Genomic DNA, 21,787 nt, shown 5'->3' with positions numbered 1-21,787 from the left:
TGCCTTGTCTTTTCAGCTGTACTATATTTAGCAAGTGAGCTAAGGAAGGCACATAAAAAAAATCCCTGCAAAAGAAGTACATCTTTAATGTTATTCTAGGATAACTATTTTCATGTTTTTCAATACAGTTAGAATACAGCATGTTACTCATGCCTTATACATTGTACAATTGTTTTTCTTTTTGTTAGTCTGCCCCTCTGGGTGATTTCTTAAAGCTGTGATGAGACCAGAGACGATATTTTGGTCTATATATTCCCTGGCACCTTCTTGCAGTGATTGATTCTTTTCAGTACTTGGCTAGAGAGATGTCAAAATGGTTAGAATATTGTGCGTCATTAAAAAAAAAAATCTGTGCTGTGTTGGATGTGTGATGCTCCTTCATGTTGTGCAGTAGGAACATAGGTAATCGTAAAGAAGTAAGTAAATAAATGAGTAATGAGGGGAAAGCACTGTACAAAAGTAGATAATATGGTGGTAGGTAAGTAAAATGAGAAAAAAATAAGTAAAAGCCAGAAGGACTTGACTCCACATGCTTTCAGCTGGGACGTGTTGGATCCCAACAGAGTTTAGAGGGGTCTAAACTCTGTTCAGACCCAGCTTCTCAAAGTGGAATCAAAGTCAGGACAATGCAGGAACTCACCCAAGCCAACAAACACTTACAACATCCATCCATCCATCCATTATCTGAACCCGCTTATCCTGATCAGGGTCGCAGGGGGGCTGGAGCCTATCCCAGCATACATTGGGCGAAAGGCAGGAATACACCCTGGACAGGTCGCCAGTCCATCGCAGGGCACACACACCATTCACTCACACACTCATACCTACGGGCAATTTAGACTCTCCAATCAGCCTAACGTGCATGTCTTTGGACTGTGGGAGGAAACCGGAGTACCCGGAGGAAACCCACGCAGACACGGGGAGAACATGCAAACTCCGCACAGAGAGGCCCCGGCCGACGGGGATTCGAACCCAGGACCTCCTTGCTGTGAGGCGGCAGTGCTACCCACTGCACCATCCGTGCCGCCTACACTTACAACAGAAAAGTAAAATTTTATCAAAGGTCACTGGAACAAAACAAGTCACATTACATCAACGTTCTCTGGTCGTACGGCTTAGCTTAAATACCCTCAGGCCTTGACGCCAATGTCCATCTTATCTGTAAGATCCTATCTCTTTCTTACAGGATGACATAGGTTTTGTTCATCAACATTATGTTCATGCTTAACTATGCATACAGAACAAACCTTAAACTCATCCGCTCCGCTACGTCTGAATGGGTAAGTTTTTTTAAGACCAGGCTGCCTTCAAAAAGGCGATGAGCCGCTGAGTTGGCCGTGGCTTCCCGTCTCTGAGCTCCCATGGCTCAGTTTTACAAACACTGTGTCCAAACCACCTCGTGCTGGGAGAACGAAGCGTCAAGAACGATTGCTTTCCTTATCCAACCGGAAGGCCTCGGTTGTGTCCGTACAGCAGCCATCATGGAGTCGCCACCTTAAAAAAATAAAGCCGCCTACCTGGTGACAAGACTGCCCACAGACCTTCACAAGGCGAATTATACCATAATATAATATTGCAGCAGACTGAAGTGGGCACACACACCTGTACTAATGCACACCGGGTGTGTGTCCACTGAATGCACAGGCTGTATACCTTCCTGAAAAAACTGCTCAAACTGCATTTTAAAACAGCTGAAGGCTGGTTGACCAGTTCAGACCAGCTTTTGAGCAGCTGGCATAGCTGGTTTTTACAGCATGGTAGTAGGAAATATAATAATAATCTATCCATGGATGTTTTCCAGACTATCCATGTACTGGCCTTGTGCAGCTGTGTCTTTCATTTTATACATCTAGTTGAATTCCATTTCTTTGTGGGAAATACAGTCAGAATACTGGTTCTTGAGCTTTTTAATATTGGGACCAAAATGAATAACTTAGTACCATCCAGGGACCTGTCACACACTAGCATAGCCTAATGGACTACAAACTTATTCCTGGACCCACCTCATACACTCCCATGACCCATTTTGGGTGCCAACCCATCGCCTAAGAAACACTGCTCAATGCTATTCTACTCCTTTCCCCCCTTCCCACCACCCCTTATTCCTGCCCACAGGCACCATTTCGGTGAACAGTCGGCGCACCCCATTCACAGCCAGCGGAGAGAGCGAAATCCTGGATCTGGAGGGGGACATGTACCTAGGGGGTCTCCCAGAGAACCGGGCGGGGCTGGTCCTGCCCACCGAGCTGTGGACGGCCGTGCTCAACTACGGCTACGTGGGATGCGTCCGGGACCTGTTTATCGACGGGCGCAGCAAGGACATCCGGCAGATCGCAGAGTCGCAGAACGGAGCTGGCATCAAGCCCTCCTGCAACAAGGTGGGCGGGAAGCAGTGCGAGAGCTACCCCTGTAAAAACAAGGGCGCCTGCAAGGAGGGCTGGAACCGCTTCGTCTGCGACTGCACGGGGACCGGCTTCTGGTCCAGGACGTGTGAGAGAGGTGAGCTGCTGTCCACGCTCCCTCTCCTGCTCCCTCCCGCTTCCCACTTCCTACAACGCCGTGCTTCTGTTCAAGCTGCAAATCTAACAGCTATCCCCCCAGGTGTATTGCCAACCTTATTTACCCATGTGCAAAAGGTTTGTAAAAAAATATACAAGAAACACATATAGAGTATGCTGAAAATATAAAATACATGCATACGTGTCATATAACTGGAATATATAATTAATAATAATTAACTCTTTTTTTTTTTTTTTTACATGTAACGCACTTCACAATCCTTTCACAAGCCGCAATAGATAAAATGGGCCATAATGAAAAATATTTTTTTTCTGCATGTTTTATTTAGTAATTTACCAGCACATTATGGTTTAGTCACATGGAGATTTGAGTAAATTATGAGGATTTTTCTAATTATTGTTGATAAATAGTGTATTTTTACTTGTTTATATAAAAGCTGTTGAAATATAGAAAAATGCTTATAAAAATGAAGTGTTATAGTACTGTACATATGCAAATGTTTTTATACTGTCAGTTGTTTGTAGCACTAGAATGTTTTTTTGACATTGAAGTGTGTTTTTTTATTATTATTTACCAAGTAGGGGAAGTAAAATGCTTTTAACAGTGGAATAGCTGCTTAGAATGTCAATGAGTGGAATGTTTGGCAGTGGAGTATTTGTACACATACCTTGCAAATGGATGTAACAGCTGGGCTGAGAAGCAAGCTAAAGGCAGATTAAAGGCTAGCTACAAGTCTAAGCTCCTGAAACAAATTCACCTCAGAGGAACATTTCAAAGCATTTTATGTAGGCAGTTTGTGAATCAGCCATAAATACAGGAATAGTAAAACAGTAATATTCCCCAATAATTTTCTTTCAATGGAATTATCGACTTTGTCCTTTTAATATTTTAGTAGCTTGTTTGTAATTACCTGAATAGACTTCCAAAAATACTAAATGTGGCTAAACTCCAAACTCATGTATGAAAGCCTCAATGGATTTTCTACAAAAGTGTGAATATGTCTGTGATATAAAAAAAAAATCTGGATTGATCTGGATTGATGTTCCCAGTTAATGCTGCTATACTTGTTTGAGAGCTACAGTGGTGTATCTTGTTTGAATTGGACTGTTTTTTGCAGTGGCGTAGTGGTTAAGGTACCTAACTGGGACCCGCAAGATCGATGGTTCGATCCTTGGTGTAGCCACAATAAGATCCGCACAGCCGTTGGGCCCTTGAGCAAGACCCTTTACCCTGCATTGCTCCAGCGGAGGACTAGAACAGAGATAATTTTTAAGATTAAATGTAAATATTATTTTGGCTGCCGGTGTTTGCATGGTGCCTTCTCTGAAATGTCTGGACATTTTCCACTCAGACAGAACAGTTTCTTTTGCATGCTGTATTCTGAACAATTCTGAACCCATCTCTCTGCAAATCATGTTTATACAGTCAGGGTATAAGTATCACAGATATTGTTTGCATGAGTCATTGTAGATGTCATTTGGACATTTGGGGAGGTTTAGAATACAGTTACGGACCAATCCTTGAACTGGCTTCCCTCTACTAATGGTTATTTTCAGCATTTCGATAATGGTAAGTGGGCTTTGACCTCTTAAAAGAACAACAGTATTAAAAAAACACTTAATAATGCCATGTTCCAATGATCTCTGTACAACTGCAATATGTTATTTTATTTTATTTTTAATATTTGCAGCTTGGTTAATGTGCACTTCTGGGCCCCATTGGTTTATGTGGAATTTTCGAATCTCTCCCATTCTTGAAGAATATTTAAGCTTTTCTGTGCATTAAGGGTGGGTGCAGTGGGTAGCACTGCCGCCTCACAGCAAGGAGGTCCTGGATTCGAATCCCCGTCGTTTTCATGTTCTCCCCGTGTCTGCGTGGGTTTCCTCCGGGAACTCCGGTTTCCTCCCACAGTCCAAAGACATGCAGGTTAGGCTGATTGGAGAGTCTAAATTGTTCATAGGTGTGAGTGTGTGAGTGAATGGTGTGTGTGCCCTGCGATGGACTGGCGACCTGTCCAGGGTGTATTCCTGCCTTTCGCCCAATGTATGCTGGGATAGGCTCCAGCCCCCCTGCGACCCTGTTCAGGATAAGCGGGTTAAGATAATGGATGGATGGATGGATGGATGGATGTGCAATAAGGCCACACCACATTTAATATGGTGTGCTTTTGTGGTCTACTCAAGGAGGTAGAGTTCTATTGCATTTGATTCACTGTGTTACACAAGACATCTTCTTCACTCTTAATACAACTACAGCGGAACATTCCTGGAACCCAATTAATGTTTTTGCTATAAATCTACATATATGATATTTATTCACTCATTTATTAAAAGAGCAGTCCTGTTTTTTCCAGAGTAATCTGCTCTTCTTCTTTAGTTCACTTCGAGTTTATTTAGTGGAAATGATTCAATGCGCTTTGTATTCTGGGGCTTACAGTGCAGCCGGTGGACAGTGACACTATTTTTGTTCTTTTGGCTGCGTACTCCAGCTTATTGGATTTGAAATGAAACAATGAACGCTTTGGATCCTGAGCAGTTCCTTTCTTTCTCTTCACTTTTCTCTTTCCATCACCTTGTTAGAGGTTAATGCTCATCTTGTCTGTCCACAAGACTTTGTCCCAGAACACTAGTTTTTCAAATGTAGTTTTTTAGCAAACTTTAACCTGGGCGTTTTGGCTTACCAGTGGTTCTTGCATTCAAGATGGTGTAGTCTTTATTTTAGTCTTTGACACATTTATGCCTACATCCTGGAGAGAGTTCTTGATCTGTTGAACAATTTTCTTCACAATCCAAAGTATTCTTGGGTCATCCACTACAGTGGCCTACCAGATTATTTGCTATTGCACAGCTCACCAAGGCATTCGTGCTTCTTAACAATGTTCTAAACAGTTGATTTTAACATACCTGATTCATTCATTCATATTTTTCCACCCCAAAATGGCCTGGTTTACTGGCAAAGACAATTCTTTGTTTTTCAGGTTCAGATACAACAGCAACAGACTCCAATTCTCCACTCCACACCTAGAATAAACTCTAAACTTCTTCTGCATGAATTGTGCATGCAACAACACAAAGCTGGCCATGAAACAGCTGAGCAGCCAACTGTGACACAACAGGGCAAAGGGTGTACCCAACTTTACAGAATGGTGCGAAAAACTAAAAACATCCAGTGAGCGGCAGTTCTGCGGACAGAAATGCCTTGGTAATGAGAGCGGTCCGAGGGCCAGACTGATCGAAGCTGACAGGAAGGTGACGCAAATAACCATGCATTATAACAGTGGTATGCAGAAGAGCATCTCTGAACACACGTGTCAAACCTCTAAGTGCATAGGCTACAGCAGCAGAAGACTTAATCAATCTAAAAAATAAAGGTAATAAATACCAAATAGAATGCTTACTGTGGTACTGGAGTACCTTATTTCACAGATTTGGATAGTTGTTCCTGTTGTAATGCTGTTCTGTGGTGATAAGAATTTCGCTTTTATGAGATACCTTAAAAACCCAGAGGGCGGGTAAGGGAATCAGTCACGTAAGCCAGTTTCACAACTTGAAAGTCATTACATCATTTTTATTTCTTTAGATCTTCTTTTTATTTTCTTTGTGATGTTCAAAGTTTGCTTGGGGGCAGCAGGTTGTCATTTCAATCATGATATTTGCCTACTGGCTCATGTTTGCTGTCAATCTAAGATTAACTTTCCAAATCTTGCTTTTCTGTTAAGTGTCTGCTAAGAGTCCCCTAACAGCAGCAATACATCAGCTTCACTCATCCATAAAGTAGTGTTTGGCACTATGAAGAGATGATGCTGCATTTTAAACATTGCGATTTGATTGCGTGTCCTTGCCTTTTATCTTGATTCTAAGAAAAATATAAATTATTTGATGGCCTCCTTCAGGATGATATGATGATACGCTTCTGACACCAGAAGAGGATGTTAGTTCAATCCCTGGAAAAAAGGCTCATCACACTGCCACTGCTACTCTGCTTGAGGTGCGCTGCTCCCCAAAACCTACTAAATCTACTAAAAGGCTCCTCGGATTAACTGGCACCATGCCTGGGAGGTACAGTGATATGCTAGCTGTTATTGAATGTTAAAATATTGTTATCAAATGTTATTGAAGCCAGTGCTTTTAACATGCACCAAAATAGGTTTATTCCACATCATTACTGTGAAAAGCAGGCTTGTGAAATACATTATTTGAAATGATGATTTCAGCTTCAGCTTCTCTTGTTTTAAAATAAAGGTTTGCACACTGTTCCTGTTCCACTGTTCCAGACTTCAATAACAGACCATTTCATCATTCATAATATCGAAACACACAGCGGTTCCATTTTATTCCTTATTACAGTAGCTGCCTAATGTAATTGAATAAAATAAGGTAATATAAACCCTCTTGCATTCATTGGCAAACTGTAATTATCTTTGTGTAATGTAAGCTGTGTGTCCAGTCAGCACTGGCTTTTCCTTATCCACGCTGTGAAGAAATCCCAGCTGTGTCACGGACATAGGGTCCCTGATTTATCGCATGCGAGGGTAAGAGTCAAGTTATTACTGTAGGTAATGTGGAGGTTTTATATTATGCACATTGCTGACTGTCGGAAAGGGCCGCTGAAGTCCAGTTGAGATTTATGGGAGCGGGCTACAAGACAGGATTCAGACTGTCAGCCACAGTGCGGGAATTAATCATTGTCAGTGCAAGTGCTGTGAAGGTCACCTCTGCTGGTTGCAAGAGAGCAGAGATAGGACCAGGAAGCTTTTCAACCAAAGACTTTTGGAGTCTCAAACCACAAAACAAATTCACACATGCACACGCCATGGATTCACACACTTGTTCCTGCTCTCTGTGGTAAATCAAAGCTGAGAAATTTACCACCAGATTCTGATAATTGTAGACATTTTGCAAGTGCCGGAAGCACAAGTGTTATAAAGCCTATAATTGTCATGAAATAAGACTCGTAATGGAAAAAGTGGCAGCAGTAGTTTCCTGCAAGTATTCCCTCAACTGACAATGGGCATGACTTTTCCTGACATGACTTTCCTCATGACCCCTATTGACCCCTCCAGCCTGAAATATCACCGCCAGCAATCATTGCTCTTACATGTACACAATATATTATGACTATTGAAAATATCATGATTCTAACTCGGATAGAATATACACGTGACCGACACATAATGATTATTTCCCCTAAACTCCAACAAATGTCCAAGCTTTCTAATACAGCATCATTCCTGTCTTATACTGTATATAGCATGGCTTTATAAAAAGTTGAAAAAAAGTGAAACAAAAAATATAGGAATTACTTAATTGGAAGGAAAGAATATAATTAATATAACTTGTTTATTCTCCCTGACACACAAATCAATATCACTACATAATTATTTTTAAAAAACATAGCTTTGCAAATTAGTTATTGATTTGGCAGCAGTTTCAGATTGCAGGTGAATCAACAACACCTAACATGGTTCAAGAAGATGGGTACAAGAACAACATGTTCCACAAGGGACATGAATGCTGAGCAGAATTTTTCCAAGTGTGGAAATGCATTTAAAAATAATTTATCACATTTAAAAAGAGACAGAAGTAAAATAACTGCTCAGTTCTAACTGGTTTTATTTTCTGCAATGGCAAAAAAGTAAAAGACCTTGCTCATTTGACAACACTGTGCACTTTGCATCGCTTCCCTCTCAACACTTAAGACTGATTGTGGAATTAAACAAAATGATGAATCTGGTATCACACCCATTGAAGACCACACCCTCCTCCTTTTGTGCTTATGTTTATATCCTTTTCTGTAATAATTAAGAGCTCAAATGAATAAGATTACAAGATCTGCCATGTGGAATATCATTCTGTCAATACTGTATTGAGTCTCAGGGACATCATGAACTGGCCACAGACAACAGAGACACTGTAGACAAAATCCCAGACATTGTCCAATGAATACTGATGAAGGCTTATATATGCATTTTACATTAAATGAAATGTCCGAAACATGTATTGACATAAAATACATATTTTATCACTTCACACAATATGGACTAATATGCAAATTATCACCGCTACATAGCATATATACATCATTAATTATAATATGGTCTTGGTGAATACTCGATTCTGATTGGATGCTAGGTGGTCAGTATTTTCGTATAATCGCTAAATGTTTGGCAGGTAGTCCCCGTCCAGTCAAATCACCATTCTAAATTAATACGCTGTTTGCAGTTTGCCAAGAAGAGACCAAAAGCCAGGAGTGTGACATGAGTTTTTTTTTATTAACCACCATTTTCTCATGCCAATATAACTATTTGCATTTATGGCTGCTGATATGACTGTGAATGGTGTTGTGAAGTTCATTATCCAGACAGCTAATAGCCATAAGCTCTCTACTGTGTTGGTAGATTGCTAGCTAACGTTACTTGCTACTATGTCACATGCTCAAATGGTTGTTTGTAAATGGACAACTTTCAATTAGCTATAATCTTTTCCATTTTTTGGCTATCACCAGCTATGTTGGCTAAATTGTGCAATGCTTGTGTAATGTGTGGCCCAAGATGATTTTAGTGTTAGTGTTGCTGTGAAATTGTGAACAGGCAAAAGTGTAAGGTGGAAAAACTATTTAAGCCACGTTATTTAAACCTTGAATTTAACCAAGATGAAAAAATAATCAAAACCGGACTTAGCCATCTGGCTTTTGAGGGTGAATTGGTCAAAAATATTAAGATCCTCTGCTTATATTTTCATCTTTGGTAAAAGACCATGGAGTGAGCAGAATGATCTGGCATTTAAAAAAACCTTGCAGTGAAATGATGTATTCCTTACATAATGCATTGTGAAGTATATCCGTGAATGTATTTTGAAAAAATTATGCGCAACACATTGCAGTATATTCCACTTTTAGGGATTTGTGAGAGTTGGTAAGTTTCAGACCTGGGGCAATATGTAAAATATGTATGTAATGTACACTATGTAAGGTTGAGGAGGTGCGGAGAGCCAGGTGCGACTAAGGGGTAATCCCTTTGAATCGGACACACAAACGTGCCCGCCACTAAGACCCCGGGGGGTAGGGGAGACAGCTCTGAGACACGGAGACAACTCCGCACAAATAAAAGGAAGAGCCCCAAATAACGGCTCTGAAAATAAAACTACCCTACAAAACTAGGGCGAAAATTACAAACCAAAAATAAGTGCGTAAATGCTAGCACTTCTCTCCCGGACCGGGGAAAACCCAAAGTAAAAGTACAACCCAGTATAAAAGACTGGGCGAAACAAAAATAAAGATACAGGAGACGCAGCTCCGAAATAACACAAATCGAAATACAAAATACCGGGGACAACGTCCCTCACCCACGGACTCACACGAGCCGAAAATAAAGAGAAACAAAGAACCAAAGAACCAAACGGAAGGCGGTCGCAGTGTACACACACTTCGCACGCAGACCCCTTCCTTACCCTTCTTTTTTGGAAAACGAGCGAACCAGCACAATACCCGACTCGTAGCTTTGAGTCTACCATGTGCCAAATACCGGCTTTAGGTGGCAGAGCGAACAGTGACACCGAAGCGAAGACTGAGGGGAAATGCGGGCTTTAAGTACCTTCAGGAGGTAGACATCACGTAAGCACTAATGACCACCAGGTGAAAGTAATAAGCCCCCTGATGGCCACAACCAGTACTACCTCCAACCCTGACACACTATTGATCTTGGCTGGTGCAATTGAGCCAAACAAGAGGACCAGAATCTCTTTTGCACTTTTTTTTCATATGTTGCAATACACCAGACAAGCTCAGTAAAGCTTAGAAAAGTATTTGCATCCAAAATAATTCCATGTAATATCCAATATTTGACCCTGGTCCAGTAAGTTTATACATTTAAATTTATGGAGTTTTTGTCATTGTTGGTGTAGATATAGTGACTAGTGCAAGTACAAAACACACAGTAATCAGGATCACAGGAAACAAACTCAGCTGCTTCCCAGCATTTCCCTTCTCTCACACCCTGCTGAAATGTGCAAGTGAGAGGAACAAGGGAGAAAGAGGGGGGACGTAAGCAAAGATGGGTAAAAATGGATGAAGATGAGAACAAGATACCGAGAGAGGAATTGTGTTTAAATGTACAGGCATACACTTTGGAAATGTACTGAATGCACTATTTTGGGAATGTATTTCCCTCCAATAAACAACTTGAATTAGAGCGAATGGGGAAGGTGAGGAAAGAAAGAGAAGGGGGAAGTAAGGAGAGGGAGGATAAGATATACTAAGCTCTGTCAACTTTTCCTTTGGAAAAAAAGTTTATCTTGTTATCTGCCTCATTTTCAGTGGCATATGTTTTCAAAATCCCTGTAATAATAACTCATACGAAATACGGAGAAGTTTACATATTTGCCCAAAAAACACAACACATTGAGGGTCCTGCAACTAGGCTGTATTCACAAAGCTAGTCACGTTAATATAACAGTGCAGGGTGAGAATGGAGAGGAGGAAAGAAAGCTGGAATTACATCTGCCATTCTTTCAGGAATTCTTGAATTATTCAAATTGGCATAGTGACAGTCACTGCCCAGGCATGATGGTATTTATAGTTGTCTTTAGCAGCTATAGTCTAGTTAAATGCAAATCTGGTGAAATATCAGCATTTTACCAAACTGCTCCTTGGCCACCAGCAGTATTTGGTGTGAAATGGATATTCTTAAATAAATAATAAAAATAATGCTATCTAAAAGTTATCTAATGACTAATGTTCAGTTTGAGTGAGGAGTGGCAAAATCCACCTCAAACAGAATATGAAAGTCTATATATGTGATGAAATTAGTGTCTGGTTCATGAACATAAAACTCCTTTATGATTTGAAATGTCCTATTTGGCACATTGTAAGTGACAAGCCTGGAGAGTGCAAAAAATAAATAATGTTAACCCATCACTTTTGAATTAGTAACTGCATTGTACTGGGTCTGAGATTGAACTAATATTAAAGGTACTTAGAAATACACAGTGTTATCATGTTTCCCAGTTATAGTGACAGTGTTTTGTAAAGTACACGTTCCCATGATGCAACTGTGAAGGGCAGTAGAAGAAGTTGAACAGGACAGGGTGATCCTCTCACTGATATAGTTGATAGGTGCAGGTGGTGGTTCAGTAGTAGCAGGCCAGAGGTGGATTCACTGCTAAGTAATGTCCACAGATCAGGCACAGAAGAAACACACACTAAGACATGTTACTTTTACATTACATTGCATTATTGACATTTGGCAGACAGTCTTATCCGGAGCGACATACAGTTGATTAGACTAAGCAGGAGACAATCCTCCCCTGGAGCAATGCAGGGTTAAGGGCCTTGCTCAAGGGCCCAACGGCTGTGCGGATCTTATTGTGGCTACACCGGGATTAGAACCACCGACCTTGCGTGTCCCAGTCATTTACCTTAACCACTACGCTACAGGCTGCAGGGAACTGTCATCAAGACCTGCCAAGAGGGGACTATAGTTTCTGGACATTTTCAACACAAAACAGGCATACACACATGTACATGTTCAAATACACCCAAGATGCATGCAGAGACACACTAACAGACACAAAGAAATGTGCATATACACAAAGATATATAGAGAGGTAGAGACATAGAGAAGCAGAGAGATATATGTAGAGACTGAGAGGGGATGGGGGAAGGCCTGGCACAGAGAGAGAATATTTACAGCTAATTTACATCCGTGTCACAACCTTTATGTCAAAAACAACCTCCCCAGGGGGCTTTAGCGTTCATGGGAAATTAAATATGATGAGCCAACAGGTGACGCCACAGCCGGTGACTGACGTTAGCTCACTGCACTCTGTCATTGCGTTGACGTGTGATGCATTCTTGACATGGTCCATGCAAATGTGCATGTTTATCCAGAACAATATCACAGTCACGCGCTCAAATGACTGATCGGTATGGCGTCATGACTGCAAGGAATATTCTAGCAGCGGTATTCTCTTTGTGGTATTGCACCAAAAAGATTATTGTCCTTGAAAGCCAAAACTTTCATCTGCTTCGAACGCAGCGTGAAGTACAAGGTGTCTGGAACAGAGCCGGCAAGCCCAGTGGATTCTACGGACCAAAGGGAATGGTGTGACCAACAGAGGGAGGCCAAGAAAGGAAACCATGCAGAACAGAGTGAGACAAAGAACAAGAGGCAGGGGAAGAGGAATTATGGCGAGAGAGAGACAGAGAGAATGAGTGGCTTTGATTTCTGACTGTCCTTTAATTCACATTATACAATGTATAGGTCCAGTCCATTGTCTCTATTAGTCAGTTTGCGTTCCAGCCATGCCCACGATATATGCATGGCTAAATGGAATGTTCACACATCTTTTAAAATTACTCTGAGTTTGTAGATGACCGTTATCTACTTTTTAATCAAAATGAACGTAATTTAGCATTATCATCATCTCGCCTCTAGTAGCCTACCAAAGTAGAGTAAAATAAAATTAGTGAGTTTAAAGTGTCCTTTGATTTGGAAAGGAGCAGGAACAAAAAAATGCAGCTTTTAGGCAACATCCTCGGATGGAAGTACCAGCAAGACCACCAAACTCCGGCGAAGCAAATGATCACTCATAACAACAAGAGTTATTTAAATACCTACACGTTATCTGGCTGTGTCCTGATAAACATTTGCAACAAAAACAAATGACTTGTGTGTGGCAGTGTCGTCTGGTGTAACATAAACGAGCAAGCTAGCTAACATTAATGCAGTGGGGATACATTATTCCTACTAACGTTAATACCGTTGCTTCGATAGTAGAGTGGGGATACGTTATTGCGAGCTAACGTTCACAATACCGTTGCTTAGCAACCAATAAACTACTGCTCAGCAGAAGAATACATTTACCATAAAATCTAGTTCTATTAAACATACATTAATTTAAAGTTTATCTTATCTTTCTTTAGAGAAATATTGAAAGATAAATGTGGTAACCTTTGTCAAAAAGCTTTATGGAACTCGAACCTCTGGTATATTGTGGATATTGGCACAGCTAGAGGGTGTAACGGCACTCCGCTTTGCGTCGTGCCTAACTACCCTGCTAGCTGTGCCAATATCCACGATATACCACAGGTTCGAGTTCCATAAAGCTTGAACACACACCTACAACTCAACATCCCTGAAGTTGAGTGTTCTTGACAATGTTTGTCTGTTTTTTATTTGTTTGTTTGTTTATGTCGGACGTAGACTATCGCTGTAAATATCGGGTCACTCTCACTCACTCACTCGCACTGCCCTCTGTAAATTACTGCCAACACTGGGTTGGGAAAAGCTTCAACTGAGCTGCGTTATCTATTCTTACCTACTTCCTGTACCTCCATACTGCAACGTTTACTCTGCCCAGGTAGAGTAAGTAGGGGTATGGAGGGGTTAAAATTACCCTGTGCGATAATTTGTCGTCTGCATTTGACCCATCCGATTCAAACTTGAGGCAGCAGTGGTTACCACCACTCCACCGTGCCGCCCATGTTGCATCTTGCTCACTTACAGGTTGCGGTATTTAAATCTATGAATGGTACCGTTTTCTCGGATGCAGTCCCAGTGGGTCATATTGCTAACTGTCTTGGCTATATAAAATATTGCTGTTGTTTCAGAGCATAATCAAGTGTGCACATTGACATTGTGTATTATCTAATGTAGTTGTGTTCATGCCCATAAGTGAGAACCAGACTTATTAACTTTCAATTTGTCTCCCAACAACTCATGTCCCACTTGTGCAGGCACGCATGCACACACACACAGACATTGACATACCCACAGGTATACAAATATGAACACACAAATAAGAGGCACACATATGAATGAACACATAACCAACATTAAATGTAATCATCAGTATGACCCTACTAGCAATCCACTACTTCGTCCCAAGTCTCAAGTTGAGATTCTGATGGTGAATTGACAGTAAAATGACACCATATAATTTACCATGTCTGGTACTGTATAAATACCTGTGACTTTGCACCTATAGATTTACATTGAATTCAAGAACATTGAATTGCTGACCACCACAAACAAACATGCTCACGTACACACGGCATGCATGCACGTACACACACATGATGTCGGCTTCTGTGCAGTAGCCCCTCTGAGACTTCTCCAGAGCAGTCCGTTTTTATCTCCTAAGTCAGATCCGCAGCCAAGAGCAACATTTTGTTGGCAGATGTCTTCAAATCAATACCGCTGGCAGCCTTTCATGCTGCCGCGAGCCAAGCTTGCAGACTCACTTGAGCGCTTTAGGAATGGAATTGCCTATGGCAGGGATCATCAACTCTGGCTCTCGAATCCGAATCCACCCCTGCTTTTTTTTTTCTCTCAGGTAATTAGTGCTACTGATTGGCCAGATTGGCCGGACTGTGAAGGAAGGAATCCCGGTGGTTCTCGGCCCATGAGGACCATGGTGCCTGATCCCTGGCTTATGGTGTGGGATGGTCTTCATGGGCAGTTCATTGGGAATCTGGTGGTGGCTTACCAGCTTGGTGTTCATGCTTGCACACTTCACCCTACCTGCTTTCAAGATGGTGAACCTTAGCTAGTGTTCAAAAAAAATTTCAGTTCACTAATGTTAGCTAAGTTTGTTTGAAAAGATAGTGTGTGGTGAACTAAAGTGGCTGCTGATAGGGAAGATGCAGAGAGAACTAAATTTGACGATAATTTGTTATAATGCACTTCAATGTTATATTTACACATTTATTTCAATTTTTTAAACTGTATTTTGTATGTACATTGTTTGCTTAAAGGTTGCGACAGATGACAGAGCTCAGGATCTTAGCCTCAGAGTTTCGTATCGAAAGTTTTGTAGCCGCATTGATATATATTTTTTAACTTTTGGGTTTCACGCATGGTTGCCTTTTTCAATAAGTTTCGAGGAGTGCCCTCTGGCTCGCTGCTCACCAGAAGAGAAGCAGCGTGGTGTCCCGATTCAGAGTGTCCCTCTTGTCTGCAGTAATTGACTCCATGTTGAAATTAGTACTGCTGCTACTGAGCAGGGCACCAATCTCATAAAACGCGGCTCAGTTCGCTTTTCATCACAGGGTGAAACACGCCACCCCCTGTCTCACCGGGGAGCTGGCATGAGACGAGAGAAAGAGAAATGATTTTGAAGTTAATTCACAATTCCAAATGGAGCCTAACGTATGCTTGTGTGTCACATGGTACACACTGCTGCAGTGTGTATGAGTGGTGAGCGGGTGTGCTCATGACACTCAGAAATTGCATTGGCGGCGAGGGCGAAGTAAACTATTTAAATGAAATAAATGTAACAATAAGACGTCAACCAGCGAGAAAAAGCACATGACATTACCTATTTGGTGAACCATGCCACCAACGATGTCAGATCGAACTGTCAATATAAAATTATACAATGGCACAGAAGATTTATGAACAATGATAATGTAGCCTATTACTTAGAGTGCAGTACCTGAAATATTGCTGGGATACACACTGACGACTCTATCTTCATACAGAACAAATGCCATTTCTGTTTACAGGCTTTATTCCAAGTCTGATTAGGTGCATAAGTTAAATGTGTATGAGTGTAGCATAAGCTACAACTGATACAGTTCAAAGCAAGTATCTTTGTAAAATGCATCTGTCTCTATGAAATAAACATTTTCTTTGTAAACTGCACTTTCTATTGCTTTCTATTCCTTATGCCTCATTACTCTGGGGTGAAATATACCTTGTTTGTTTGTGTTTTCTCAATTTCCTATGCCAGCTGGCCTTATTGTTGGGCATGACCAGGGGCAGTCCCATATTCTACAGATTTTCAGTCCAATCCCCGGCACATCCTTTGCTACTTGTCTGACTTTTTATCTTGTTTTTCCCATGCTGGTCCTACAGAACTATACGGCCCATCATATCTGCTTTAATCTAAGCTCATTGCTACCAATAGGACTGTGTGCTCCCAGTAAGGAAAGTCACTGTGGGGCAATTACATGCTGTAGACCTGTATTATACTGTATCTGTGATGTCTTGGATGTGCAGTATGTACAGATAATTGTTCTGGTATTTATTTTGGTATTTGGTATTTGAACTAGAGGCAGCATGATGGTGCGGTGGGTAGCATCATTGCCTTACAGCCTGGGCCTCTCCTTGCGGACACGGGGAGTTTGCATATTCTCCCCGTGTCCGCATGGGTACTCTGGTTTCCACCCTCAGTCCAAAGATGCGCGTTAGGCTAATTGGAGAGTCTGAATTGCCCCGAGGTATAAGTGTGTGAGTGAATGGTGTGCGTGCCCTTCGATAGATTGGCAACCTGTCCAGAGTGTATTCCTGATCCTGATGCAATGCATACTGGGATAGGCTCCAGCTACCAGACCAAGAATAAACAGGTTAAATAATGGATGGATGGATGGATTTGAATCGGTGACCTACAAGTTACAATTCCTATTACTGAACCATTCTTTATACTGCACCACCCCTCATTGATTTTTGAACCCACCTGCTTTCTCTCCCCCATCCTAATTCCACCCCTCCTTTTTCTAAATTGCAGTCACCTCTTCAGGCTGCACCTTTCCCCTCCCCTCCCTACCTCTCTGTAATTTTTAATTAGCCATGTATGCTGTATGCTGTTATTATTACACTTATGTTTATTTTATTTACTATTCTTAGTGTTGTAGTTGCTAGTATATTGCTGCTTCTTGGTCAGTTTATCTGATTAACCTACAAGGGTTTATATATGTGATCACTCTTGGATTTGGGACCGTCCATATCTCTAGGGGCTTTCAGTGTACTTTAAGTCCCTGTTTATGGTTTTGCACTTTATTGTATGTCACCCTGGATAACAGCGTCTGCCAAACGACTGTAATGTAAATGTGTGTTCTTCTGTGTGATTTGTCCCTCAGAGGCCTCCGTCCTGAGCTACGATGGGAGCATGTACATGAAGGTGGTGATGCCCGCGGTGATACACACGGAGGCGGAGGACGTTTCGCTCCGGTTTATGTCCCAGCGGGCATACGGTCTCCTCATGGCCGCCACGTCCCGCGAGTCTGCCGACACGCTGCGTCTGGAGCTGGACGCCGGGCGCGTTAAACTCACCATCAACCTGGGTAAAGTACCTCACCAAAACCTCACGTCATCCCAGTTCTCATTTCATTTCAGTTACAGCAGGGGTGTCCAATCTTCATAATAATAATAATTGGTTATTTAGCTGATGCTTTTATCCAAAGCGACTGTTGATTCGACTAAGCAGGGGCTAGCAATGCAGGGTTAAGGGCCTTGCTGAAGGGTACAACAGCTGTGCCAATCTTATCGTGGCTACACCGGGGCTTCAAACGCCAACCTTCTGGGTCCTAATCATGTACCTTAGCCACGAGGCTACAGGCCGCCCCCCAAAGGCATCTTATTTAAAACAAAGCCACTGTGGGTACAGGCTTTCGTTTTAGCCCAGTCCTACAACATATGAGTCAACTTCAATCAAGTGGCCTAGTGCTGGGCTAAAACAAAAACCTGCACCTGCACCTGCACCGGCTTTTTTTTGGATAGGATTGCACACCCCTGATTTTTCAGTGTTCATTGCTAATTAGTTTTATTTCACTTTGACACGAATGCATATACTGTGTTTTTATTTATTGTTTTTGGTTGCATGAACTGGATTTGCTTTGATTTGATGTGAATCAACTTTTTTGTTGTTCATATATTTCTCTGTAGCATATATTTAGCATTTGAATTATTGTACTTACTGTTTGCGCCATCTTTTGAAAACACTTTTTCTTGTTAATTTGCATCATTATTACAGAAATTCCTCTATAAGACAGTCACAGTAAAAAAGCTAAATAATGTGAACTATGAAACAAATATATAATGAGAGCTATACTTTGCTCAAATTTATTTCAAATGATCAGTAAAGTAAAATATAAAACAAAGATACTGTGACTTTCTAGATGTTTGCTAACAATATATTTATGTTTGTTCTCATTGTCTAAAAGAGTCTATTATTTCTTTTTAAGTATAATGCTTCCATCTTATCTCTTTCAGCGTGGCTCAGTTTGTAAAAGTGGTTGTATTGTTTGGTCTTAATGCATACATCTCTTCATAGCTAGCATCCTTGGCTATAGAGAGCCATTTCTATGTTTATGTCAAAAGATGGTAGAGTATTCACACCTTCAAAGGCCCAAAAGCCTGCGGCCCGCAGGCAAACAGCCTGAATCCAGAGAGCCTGAATACCTGCAGCTGGTGGCACTTAACAGACAAAATGTGACGTAGTTTGACATATACAGTAGTTTGACACAAATTAATATCCAACAAATTGTTTTTGCTTTAAAGCTGTTTGTAGCTTTACCTGGTACATCATCTGTTCACTGCACTGTCTCATGCTTAAGCTATGCTTATGCTATTGGTTTTAGTAATTTATTGCTACCGCTGTAGGTCACATACAGACACATAGACAGCTTTAGGGGAAACAAATGATTCTGTTACTTCCTGAATCCGTGTGGTGTATATTCACAATATGTAATGGAAAAAACATCATCAAAGCTAGTCCACTTTATCATTGGAATGTACACGTATGAGGTTGAGTACACACAGCAGGAAGCAGTAAAATACATCTTAGTTTTTCACACATTCCCACTGCCAGCCGTGGTTTCCCTGTGGGAGAGCCCGGTCACCACTGCACGGTTAAGGCACTCATTGGATCGAGGCTGTTTGCCGCTACTTTTCCGCTGTGGTTGACGGCACACAATGAGCCTGGTCATGTGGTTAACCCAACCCAGATTATCCAGCCAAAATCCGAGACCCCATTCCATCACCCCGCTGACCTCCATTACTTTAAACCACCCAGCCAAAAATACACTGTAACTGTAACACTCAGGGGCTTGCATCCACAGAAAAAACGTTACTCTCCATTTTAGATATCATCTGGCAGTTCAGGCTGTCAAACAGCCATTTTATTTCATGGATATTTACAGGCTATAATGCAAAGCTGGTCTATCTCTGTTTGTAGACTGCAGATTTTCCACATGTAGTTATCTCCTTGGATTGGTCTATTACACATTGCGAATAGCACAATCAGTGACAGGTGAAAATAATAGGATTTCAGAGATGTTATGGTCCTTGAGGGGGAAAGCCAACCCTGTCTTCCTTGCTTAGTATCAGGTGTAAGATAGTCACATAGCTTTTTGTTCTGGAAAAGATACCAAGAGCCCTATGGGGTCAGACCCTATAATCCATATACAAACTTATATAAAAATGGGATATCTTGGATATCTGGGTTGGAAAATCCACGGTCAGTACAGTGCAGGTGGCCATTTTGTAACTACAGGGGAGAAGTGTTTCCACAATAAACATGCAAGCATGTACAATCAGTACATCACTTAATCAATCAGTTGTCGATTATTGAAATTAATTTACAGCACCTCAAATTTACTCTCATCTGATCTGAACCAATAAGGTAACACTGGTCTGGCACCAGAGGTGGAAATTCCAGGGGTCAAGAAATAAATGTATGTTCATGTGTCTCTTCCACACATGAGCTCAGCCATCTGATTTCACTAATTAGTTATACCTCCTGGCTGAGTAACTGTGCTGATCCAGGTGACTGGAGCAAAATACTGGGGAAGACTTTTACTTTCTAAACCTGGATTTTCCATCTCTATCTGGCACCAGAGACTGAAAACCAAAAGGAAGCAACTTCTAAAATGGCCACTGCACCTTCATGTGGTTGTCCCCGGAAGAGTGGCAATGTTGTTGTTGGATGTCTGCAGCTGCAACCTTGAAGGATGAATTTACATGTCATCTATTCTTCCCCATCTAGACTGTGTCAGGATAAACTGTAACTCCAGTAAGTTAACATTCAACTTATTTTCTGTTCTTGAGAATTCCTCTGAAGGCATGACTAAAGCCAAATGAAGTGAATGTATTTATTTTGCTCTGCTGATTAGGAGCTGTACAGTATGTTCCAGTGTGATAAGAAGATGAGGGATGAGGGATTCATGATAGTAAAGATCTAAGGAAAGGCGATGGTGGTGACTTCATAATCTGCTCACGAGGAATTGCAAATTATTAAAATGAATTCAGCAGCTAAATCAATTTTATACTTATTGAATATTGGAAGAACAGTGTGTGCATTTCATGATATAGCATATTTTTATTTGCGTTTTATACTTCCGTGTATGGAACTACACGGAAGTGTAGTTTTTCCCCAAAAAATTATAAGGCAGGGTTCTAGAACTCCTTTGCTTTGACCAATAGTGGTTCCGCATCTAGAACATAGTTGGTTTATTAGTGCCTTGTCCCAAATTTAGATTATTGCTCTTAAGTTTTTTTCTCCCACTAAACGAAAAAAAAAATTCATACTCACATAAACGCATTACGCAGACAAAGCACTTTGAAGTTATATTTGCAATTCATCTTAATTAGATTATTAAAAAGCCTTGTAAAGCCTGTATCCACAGATCCAGAATTGTAATGCATTTTTTAGTGTTGGGTGTTAGACTCCATTCCCATAAATCACGAGGTAGAGGTGTGCAAAATAAAGACATCCAGAGAAAACAAAAACAAAGAAAGTGCTGAAAAATCACCAGTGCGGTTGCAAATTTATTCCCAGAATGTTATCGTCTTAAATTAAGCCCATTTGTTTGTGTTGCTGCATAGACAGCCAAATATATCTTTTCTGTTTTGCGGAAATTAACATTAATTTCCCCGCTGAATACTGGTGATGGTCTGTATTGGTTAGAGGAACAATTTACATTTTCTAATGAAATTGCCTTTGTCTTATCTTGTCTTATGGAGTATAGATAGATGCTTTAGTTATATTGTATGGGCAGTGTAACCTAGACAAAGTGCTTTTACTGCTTTCATCATCTTATAAAACTGCAAAAAACATCTTCCTAAGAAGTTAGATGGCTGATCTGACAAACGGACAAAGACAAACTAGTTCAACACAGATTTGCAGCTTTTTCACTGTACAGAAGTGTGTAACAGTCACAGATCTGTTAAAGAGCTCGGAGAAAGAGGGCGATCTGAACTATCAGCCAGGAAGTGCCACATGCATGCGTAAGTGACCTAAGTGAACAATTGCAAGATAAATAGCTTTTTTCTCTGCATTAACACTATATTTTGCCGAAATAAACTTTTCCATTTTGTACTTAACAATCTAGGCTATGATTTGTGCTAACCCAATAAGGACTTTCCCATAGGGACCTATTGTAAAAACAGCATAAGTACTGAGGTATGCATAAGTAGATTTCAGCACAGAGCAATTTACACCTTCTGTGACATCATCCCAAGAGGGGAGGAGTCAGCCAACAATCTCTG

At 41.1% G+C, this 21,787-nt stretch overlaps 1 protein-coding gene across 1 annotated transcript in view; it reads left to right on the top strand.

Annotated features, from left to right (window-relative positions):
• LOC133128076 (neurexin-3a-like) overlaps positions 1 to 21,787 on the top strand; it is a 396,336-nt gene that overhangs the window by 126,132 nt on the left and 248,417 nt on the right. The window contains exons 10-12 of the mRNA XM_061241322.1: positions 2,116 to 2,499; positions 17,380 to 17,583; positions 20,286 to 20,312. Of these exons, the coding sequence (XP_061097306.1) occupies positions 2,116 to 2,499; positions 17,380 to 17,583; positions 20,286 to 20,312 (615 nt within the window). The remainder of the gene's footprint in view (positions 1 to 2,115; positions 2,500 to 17,379; positions 17,584 to 20,285; positions 20,313 to 21,787) is intronic.

The sequence above is a fragment of the Conger conger genome, chromosome 5, assembly GCF_963514075.1.
Source record: "Conger conger chromosome 5, fConCon1.1, whole genome shotgun sequence".
Taxonomy (NCBI): domain Eukaryota; kingdom Metazoa; phylum Chordata; class Actinopteri; order Anguilliformes; family Congridae; genus Conger; species Conger conger.
Note: the sequence above shows the minus strand (reverse complement) of the source record. Positions and strands in the feature narration are given on the sequence as shown.